The sequence below is a fragment of the Bremia lactucae genome, linkage group LG1, assembly GCF_004359215.1.
Source record: "Bremia lactucae strain SF5 linkage group LG1, whole genome shotgun sequence".
NCBI classification, from domain to species: domain Eukaryota; phylum Oomycota; class Peronosporomycetes; order Peronosporales; family Peronosporaceae; genus Bremia; species Bremia lactucae.
The window spans coordinates 14,883,684-14,893,274 of record NC_090610.1 but is presented as its reverse complement, the minus strand read 5'-3'; the positions used below and the strand labels follow the sequence as shown (position 1 = coordinate 14,893,274).

The 9,591-nt window shown below is 43.9% G+C and overlaps 2 protein-coding genes across 2 annotated transcripts; one reads left to right on the top strand and one right to left on the bottom strand.

Annotated features, from left to right (window-relative positions):
- Positions 1-2,605: 2,605 nt before the first annotated feature.
- On the bottom strand, positions 2,606-3,177 carry CCR75_006763 (uncharacterized protein; the record flags this gene model as incomplete). Its single annotated transcript, XM_067964831.1, has 2 exons — positions 2,606-2,747; positions 2,870-3,177. The coding sequence occupies 2 exons, from the start codon at positions 3,175-3,177 to the stop codon at positions 2,606-2,608; spliced, it is 450 nt and encodes a 149-aa protein (XP_067815283.1).
- A 602-nt stretch (positions 3,178-3,779) lies between these two features.
- On the top strand, positions 3,780-4,010 carry CCR75_006762 (uncharacterized protein; the record flags this gene model as incomplete). The annotated part of the gene is made up of 2 exons (XM_067964830.1): positions 3,780-3,839; positions 3,879-4,010. The coding sequence occupies 2 exons, from the start codon at positions 3,780-3,782 to the stop codon at positions 4,008-4,010; spliced, it is 192 nt and encodes a 63-aa protein (XP_067815282.1).
- Positions 4,011-9,591: the final 5,581 nt, after the last annotated feature.

Genomic DNA, 9,591 nt, shown 5'->3' with positions numbered 1-9,591 from the left:
AAATACCTATTTTTACCAATTAAAATGATATCTCTATAGATATCATTTAATATGTATTACGAGCGTATCTTTATAGATACCTCGCGTAACTGATGACGCTAGCCGTCATCATGGATGACGCTGGGCGTCATCCCTCCTAATGTGAATGCACCCATGTGCATCACATCCACAAGGGTTGGTCACAAATGTGCACCACACCCGAGTGTTGGGTCTAATTACTAATATTTAGTAATTGACCATCCCCTTAAGTACCAAATGTACTTAATGGGGACTGTGGAACATTAGGGCAACTCTAGCCCGTTACATTAAGGGTTGCATGAGCTTATGCAAGAGATTGGATTTTATGGTCTCAGAGCCGATAACCATGAAGATAGACAATCAGGGATAAAGCAGCTGGAATCAGAAGACAGCATGACGAATGCCAAACCCGTGGACATTCCAGTAAAATTTATTCATGACTTCAATAAATTTGGACTTTTCAAGCAACTATACGTCGAATAAAGACCGATGTTGGCGGATATACTAAGGCACTACCAGCACCAAGGTTGGTAGAATTGCGCGAGTCACTATCATCATTCTGTTCGCTTCGCCAACAGAAAGATGACAGTTGCGAGGTGGTTATGGAGGAGTGTAATAATTTGAAAGTTTAAGTAGATATTCCAAGGTTCAGCAGCCACGGCGAGACACAGGTTTCAACCGCCCGCTTTTGAGATGATTGAACGGCATCCTGGTGGCTTACAGATGGATGAATGGTGTAGAATGTACTAGACGACATGGATAGGTCAGCACGACTCTTAACATAAAAATTCACTTTTTCTTTCGAGGAATAATTCCTATTCAACTAAAAGGCGCTTCTTGACAGGCTTAGTGATATCACCCTTAACTTATTTATGGCCCGCGGCATACTCTGTCGGCATCCTTGCAGATATGTGCATGCATTATATTTTTCATCTGTCGGCACGCGTTTCTTCGTGATTTATATGTACGGTGCAAACATGGCACAGTCCCAGAAATCCATGTTTATACACTAAAGCGCTGCTACTTACATTAACACCGAATCAGCCTGTCATATTAGACGCAGCTGAGGAACAAAGCCGTTAAGTCACTGTGCCTATGCTCATTCTACATACTAACTGAATAATACGATTGAAGAGTCTTCATCGACATATATACAGAGCTTCGCTGACGATTATTTAATAAGCCTTTAGTCTTGCGGCTGATTTTTGCCGTACAAATATGTTTGCACAGCTTATACGATCTTGGTATTGTCTTATAAACTTTCCTGCTGAACTGCTGTTTTTGCTTCCTCGCAACCGAATTAGCGCTCTTTGATAAGACAAAAGTGGTTTGTTTTATTTGTAGTTGTTTGCTTAGGTGGAGTTTTACTCATATGTAGCAGCCAATCGCATAATTAAGTTGTAACGGGGCACCTTTCGCTTGTGCTGCTTCAGTACTAGCCAACCTACACTCTTATTAGTGTAGGCAAGGTATTATCGATTACATAACGTACACGAGGTGTTAAGAACGCGCAGATTCGAAGTTGCCAAGCGGTCGCTCAGCAACATGACAAACTAAAAAGTGCTTGGCTTAGGGAATAAGTAAAGCTGTATTTTATTTATTTAAGTTCCTACGTACAAATACTTTGTTATAATCCTGACTTATGATACGAATATAAGCTATTTATAGTGGCTCATTGGTAGCTACCCTTTCGCGCGTCTAGCAGCGATTATCGGTGCTGATTTTATAGACTTGATTAAACCAATGAACAGAACTGTCATACTACTGCTTCAATTTTATCGTTAAAATAATTTTTACTTAATTCTTCTTTACAATTCATCTTACAGGCAGTAATAATTACGTAACGAGCTCCTCCTTCCAGAAAAGGAAGTAAGTAGCTAGCTAAGAAAATTTTAGTAAGATCTGAGGTGATTCTTACGATTCTCGAAGCTTAGTATCCATCGTGGTTATGTTATATCAGAAACTTGCATATTACACGATTTCCGTAAGAAAACAGGGACTGTTTGCTGCGTCTGTAGAGGCGAATATGGTATTTTTTTGTGCAAAATTAAATAAATTCGTGCAGTATGAATCATTTTTAGTTCTTTTAATAAATCATATGCTCACTGAAAACCTTCGTGCTCAATGCCAAGATGGATATTTCCAAAAAGAGCGGAACGCCCACTTAAAGTCAGGACGCACCAATCCTTACTCTAAAATCATATATATTTTTTATATTACTTGTTACGGTTCCTTTTTAAGGGAAATTGACAGACATACGCAAGAAATGTAATATTATACATTTCAAATGCAACACTGGTACTAGTGACATGTGAGAAAGCCAAGGAACTGTAAGATAATGCACTAAATAGAGGCTACAAATGATGCTTAATTATTTTAAGCTTAGGTCCTTAATTCGACGATTCTTCATCATAATATCAATTCTACAATTCTGTGTGAGAAAGACTGTCGATTTACTGTTATGGTTTACAAGATTTCCTAAAAAGTCTTCAACCATTTATTACTCCAGGAGATGTGACTTCCCGGTTACGTGGTCTGTGCTGTTCCGGCTGCCGGTTGACGATGGTGTCTTAAAACATTTTTGCTGCTAGGCGGAGGTAGACACTTTCGCTAACATCGCAATCTTCCGCTGTTCTTTGATAGCGACCGTTCGGAGTTGGCGGAGTAGGACTTGTTTGACTTTTGCTGCTTCTTGCTCCGTGGACGCACTTTTCTGCTTATGCATGCTCCTGTCCCGCTAAATCCAAAGCGTAAATACGCAGACGGAGCAGGCTATCCACTATGTCCTTTTTAATGCCCTGCCAGGAAGGTCAGCGTTGTCTGGGAACATGCGTACTATATCCACTCTCACTTTAGGAGGCAGATCATGTACCGATCGCGATAACGCTGCTTGTTGATACGAGAGTAGTTGAGTTGTTGATACTGCTGATCGCGTCCACTGCGTGATAATCTACGACCATGCCTTAGTTGCCCCTGCGCAGTCCCAAAGGATATGGAGGAGTCCTTAATGTTTACTGTTGAAGTCCGGGTGCCTCGTGCATGTTGCGTCCTAGGAAGTACATATTCAGCTGATGGGTTGCAGCTTTGCAGCAGACCAAGACCTGGTAGTCTGTGAGAGTGTGGTTGTCTATCCAATAGCTGTGCCGGTGTCTGCGACATCGGGAAATGGATGCCATCCTGTAAGCCGTCTCGGTAGTGTAGCTAGCATTTGGCTTGATGTTACGGTTGATGTTCAAGCGCCTTGATCGAGGGTGCAAGGCTCCATGATAATCCATGGAGCCGCGGATTTGCTGTGAAGACAAGCGTGTTCCGTGTTTACTGTTGTAAAATCTGCCGTTCCTATTGGTCAGTGACGTGCATATTCGTAATGTGATGAATGGCCCGGTGCAGACCGTTGGCGACTTGACGGAGGACGATTAAAACGAGGCTGCCGTTGACGTTTGCTTGATGGATCCCGTGTGCAACCCGTGGCTTATATATGTCCAATGGTACGTGCAAAGTACCTCCAGTCCGTCTCGTAACATCAGCTGTGCGGTATTCGTATTACTTCCTCCACGTGCAGAGAGAGACTGGCCATGAGCAGGGTTGTTGGCCATATACCCAGTTTGGGAATCGTGTGATAGTTGCGTAATCTGCGCTTGGAAGTAAAATACGGTAATCCAGTTTTGAAATCCGCTAAATCTGTAATTCAAATAGCGTGTAGGTGTTGAGCAATGGGTACTTCTTTGTTGATAGCATCAGGCCCTTGTCATCCACTACCCATGGATTTCGATCCCACCGACATGTTGCCCGAAAATCCTTCTGCTCCTGAGTGTACATCTGTATGTGAGAGGGATATCTTCTTTGTATTGCAGAAGTAGGTCCTGGTCCGACCTGGAGGCAACAAGGTGTGTCACGAGGCTCTTCAGCGACTCGGCCTGATGCTGTTTGACGATCGTCCATTTATCTTGCGTCGGTGCAATCCACACACTGATTTCAGTTACATTTTGTAGATGTGGCCCCGCCGAAGCGCTATTTCTGCCAACGTAAGGTTTCGCCGGTGACATGCTCCAATTATCTGAGGCCCATATTACGATATTCCATGTACTGACTTTAATATATTAATAACTAATGGTGCATAGCGCCTTCTTGCGGACCGCTCAATCGTCTTGTAACGATTGGCGGGGCCTGAGTTTTAAGCTTAAATCAACCAATCAACCAAAATAATGTCTTGCTAAGCGTCTTTTAACGTGTCGTAATTAATGAACGCAAAGTCGGTCTCCTCATGTAGCCTTCTAGTTTTTTTCACAACTTTGGATTTCAGGACTACTTGTTTCTTTTCGGCATGCCCAGCCTGTGAGCGAATAATCTGAGCATACACCTACTCATATTTAGCCTTATGCGCAAACTTTGAGTGAAATCCAGCTGGTGCACACTACAAAGAGCTACTAGGTGTAATGGTCTTAAGACGACGTCACCTGGCTTTCACGTGCACGTGAGAAAGCGTAAAGAAGTCCAAAATATATGTATTTTTTTTTCATTGGAAACCGAGTACAGACTTGGTGGCCGAATATATATTCAGGTAATGAGGGAAGGTATTTTGCTTTTTAAACAGAAGCAGATTTCAATCCCCCTCTTGATCTAAAAGCGCTCCGTACCCTACTTTAGCTGTAATATTCAATAGTCATATATCTCACTAAGGTACATGTTCATGGGCATTTGTTGGTCACTTGATTATACGAATCACTGTGTCTATAACGGGGCACCTTTCACTAGTACTGGTAAGTACTAGTTCACCTTACACTAATAACAGTGAAGGTTAGATGCCTCGAAACTTCACGTACACAGGGTAACAGAGGAAAGTTTCTAAGTAGCTAAGGTCTTTAGCTACCAAAAGTAATTCAAAGGATTAGAATTAGGGCAAAGTAAAACTGTGTCAATATATATAATTTCCTACGTAACGATTTTCTATCCAATACTGAACTTATTATATTAATATATAACTAAGTATAGAGCCTCCTTGCGCACCGCACAATCGTGTCTTAAAACGATTGGCGGGGTTGATTTAGACTTAAATCATTCAATCAATACAGCTAATGTCTTATTGCATCAATAATTCTGAATTTGGTATTATTGGAGCTATTTAAGTCAAAATTTATAAAGATAATAATTTTGTACTTCTTTGTTTAATTTTTCTTATAGGAAATTTTATTGTTACCCCTCTTATAGAAAATAATTATTGTTATTACATGTATAGGAATAATACTCATGTAACGGGAGCCGCGTTACGCCCCCACCCTTCACCAAAAGTGACTATAGTGACTGATGTAGGGTGACAGGACATATTATTATGTCTTTCCCTGTACTTTGCATATTGGTATACCGATTTTATTTGCATTATTGATTTGACCAGATTCAAGATGGCGACAAACAAGTCTGTGCTCGTGGGCCGTGAGGCCGCTAAGCTGGCAGCTGCACGGATCCGTGATGCTGTCAGTAAGGCAAATGTTTCAGTAGACGCTAATGCGTCTACTGCAGGGAATCAGTCATTTCCTACTCCCATTGGAGGTGACTGGGGTATGTCATCTGTTAATGACATTGCAGATGACGGTGACAAGTCAACTGCTACACCAATTGTAGGTGACTGGACCAAGTCACCGGCATTGCTGGACTCAGTGGCTACTGAACAGGCCGCCCGATCACCTAGAGGCTGAGTTGGTTAAACCTGGGTTTTAAAGTGACAACCAGAGAGTTGATGACGAGGTTGTTCGACTCGTCGGACCTCTTTGGTGGGGAGTCATCATGAGATGACTCCGTGGGCGGTGACCACTCTGGTGATGTTAATAGTGCTGCTGGTGGTTCTAGTTTGCATCACCAGGAAGGAAGCAATTCAAGGAATCGCTCTTAGGGCCAAGTTACGTTAACACTAACATGAGCCAACAAGAGAGGGACCGCAATGCGTTGCGGTTAGCTCCTAAAAAGAGGCCTTGGTTGCCCTCTAATGGAAACCTAATTCGTTGGTCTGATATGACCAACGTTCAATATAATATTCCGCTCTTTGACTCATCCAGTCTTCATAAGCCTGGTGAGTATGAAACGGATTTCTTCATTGATGCCTTTTTCCGGCATCGGTGGTACACTCGCAAACGGGCAAAGGATGTCAAACCTTTGTTAAAAGCTTGGACAGCCTTTGTACCGAATGCACAAAACATAAGCCGTGAGGTCTCGCTTAACAAGCTAAACGCTTTCCGTGAATCGTTCGAGAAACGGATGGTAGTTGGTGCACGCTATAAGTTGCACAGTTTGTTTAGAGAGGCAGGGATTCTTGCCTCTCGTGGGGGGACTCATGCCCATGCTATTTCAAGGTTGCAGGTCACGCCCCGAAGTAAGCACATTCCCTTGGAGATCCCGATTTGAAGAACTCTCATCTCTTACGAGATGCGTCAAGGGATTGCGAACCTCCAATCCTTTTACGAGAGCGGGAAGCGCTCGTTCTCCGATGGACCTTCTGCCGAGGAGGATGGGTCCCATCGTACTGCAAGACGAGACCCGGAACGTCCAACATCAGTTGGGAACGAGGTTCCCAACTATTATGCTAGGGTGTATACCCTCGCCAACGAACGAGATAACTCGTTCGATCCCCCTTTGCCTCACGGTGGTTCAAGAAACTTTCAACAAGAAAGCGCCTCTCACCCCCTGAATCCATCAATGGATGTGAAGGGGGAGGAAAGATTGGGTTCCCCTCGTTTGACGATCCCGGATAAACAAAATCACACTCTTTATTATTTAAGGGATGATCTTGATCACGAGCGATCCCGTCGCCGCGAGTTAGCGGTGACGGTCGATAATGTTTCTCGTGACCAGTTGAAAAGTTGTGCGCAGATTGACTGATCGACTGGCAAACGAAACGACACATCAGTTCCATCAAAACGAGCTGTTGACAGCTCGTCAGATCTCTTCCTTGAAGGAAAGAGTGGATAGTCTCGTTCAAGAGAATCAGACCCTGTTCTGAGTCCATAACATTTTGGCTCATGACCATCACGCTTTGTGGATGCCCTAGGCCGTTCCAGTGTAATCCGGAATCATATGAAGCCTCGTGGCGGAGACGCTCAACATAAAACGTAGGATGCGTATGCATACTACGGGGCAGCTCGATCGTGAACGCATTGCCTTGGCGATGTAGTACACGAAATGGGCCGATATACTTGGGCAATAATTTATGACTGCCCACATTCGTCACTACATGTTCTTGTAGATTTACCGTAGACAGTAGGACTAGGTCACTGATATTAAATGAAAGTATGTTTGCGCTTCCATTTTTGTCAGAGTTCCGTTTATGTCGGTCCACCGCATCAGCGATGAAATCCTGTACGAAACGGACCACTGCTTCTCTAGCCAACAGGAATTCACGGCTGTCTCGGTTTTATTTTTGTTTTCAGTGCGACCGGCTGGCACTGCGGAGATATCAATCTCTTCAGCATTGGGAGTATTATCGTTCTCATTAATAATATCGTTTTCAAAGTAAGTAATAGTATTATTGTTATTACTGAGTTTGTCCACTTCAATTAATTAAATTAACGTTGGTATCCTTCGCATTGACCTTAGGGCAAATGCGTAATGAGCAAGAGCAAGATAGTTTTTGCTCGAGCGAGTCCCTCCCCCTTTAAATAAGAGTTACTCTAAAACAGAGTAGGTATACGTGGGTGGCGTAAGCCATTCACGAAAAACGGTGTATGCTTTGTAGAAGCATGCACTGAATTGTTGATGGCAAATTCTACTATCGGCAAGTACTCGTTCCAACTCATAAAAGAGTGGACTATCCGCGAAGTATCTCTTCGAGAATACGGTTTGCTCGCTCCGTCTGACCATCTGTTTCAGGATGATTAGAAGTTGACATTTCCAACTGTGTTCCAAGTGATTTAAACACAGTTTGCCAAAATTCCGCAGTGAATCTAGGATTGCGATCTGAGACCAGTTCGCGAAATAGCCCATGGAGTCGGAATATGGTGTCAACAAAGACACGAGCACAGCCTTTGGCTGTGGTCGACTCCGGTGCTGCAGCAAGATGTACCATTTTGCCGAAATGCTCAACAACAAAAAAGAATACAGGTATACTTATGTTCGTCTTCGGAAAAAATCCGAAGACGAAGTCCATGGATACAGACTTCCAACACTCTGCCGTACAGGCACGGATTGTAAGGGAGCACGGGATGATAAGTGTCCTCGATGAGGAGACTCGGATTGAACGTTTCACGTCCCAATCCTGGGAGTCTTTGAAGACACATACTTTATATAAGGGTTTAAACGAATTTAAGGATGTATTTCCTGAATCCGTAACGCGCGAGTTGCCTAGGGATAAAGGCAGTCGACACGAAATCGACTTAATACCAGGTTCATATATTACTGCGCCATGATGCAGTGGCCATTGTCTCATGAACAACTATAACCGATCGACAAGTTCGTTGCCGATCGCATAGCTAAGGGCCATGTGAGTGGGTCAATCTTCCTACATAGCTATCGTACGTTCTGTGTGCGTAACACAACAGGGGCTAGCAGATTGTGCATGCATTCAATAAAATGAGCACTGCAACGGTACCGGCTCACCAAGCACTGGGCTTCATCCGTTGACAAACTTCACAAGCACGTATGTACTTGCGGACGAAATCATAATGGCGTGGCCAGCAGAAGTCGCGACTTATCGTGAGATAGGTCTTCTCACGTCCACGGCGAGCTGCTGCCGGCGGCTGTGTTAATGCACAGGCAGCGCCGAAGGTCCACCACTCGAAGAGGTCTAGTGGATTGAGACATGAATGTACGCCTGGTGGCCGGACATTCAAGGACTATACAGGTTGCCCCAAAGGGACAACACGATGATCCTAGGTTGAGTAGAGAGTCGACCGTAGTGGACCCGACTGTGATAGCGCAATCACACTCGGAAGACGTTGAGGGAAGAGGTCCCCACGTACTTGAGGAAAAAACTCCGCAAATAGTTGAAGTTACTAGATTTCTAGATCCCTAGGGATTAATCTCTCGGCAGCCTGTGGATAAATTCCAGGAAGAAACCGAGACATTAAATGTCTTATTTAATATTGGTTCAAGAGTAGGCGCTTCTACTCTTGATCTGTATGCGCCTCCGAAGTTAACTTCGGAGATAACTCAATTACCAACCCTAGAACCTAAGCGGTTCTTGAGAGATCTGCATTGTGGGAAAATCAAGCAGATATGCGTACTCATCACAAAGGACGATCACGTAACCGATATTCGGTCAGCGGTAATTTTTGCAGAGAACGAACGGGTTCTCAGCAGCTCATCGATGGACGAAAGTGTCCTCGATGTGAAAACTCGGATTACAAGATACACTACTCAATCTTGGGAGTCACTCCAGGGAAATCATCTATACGAGGATTTAATAGAATTCAGGGATGTATTCCCTGAAGCAGTTCCATGCGAGTTGCCTAAGAATAAAGGCACCCGACATGAGATCGAGCTCAAACCGGGCTCGAAGTACTGTGTCATGAAGCAGTGGCCACTGCCTCGTGAACAAGTACTTGCGATCGATAAATTCTTTACCGATCGAGTAAAAGCGGGCCATGT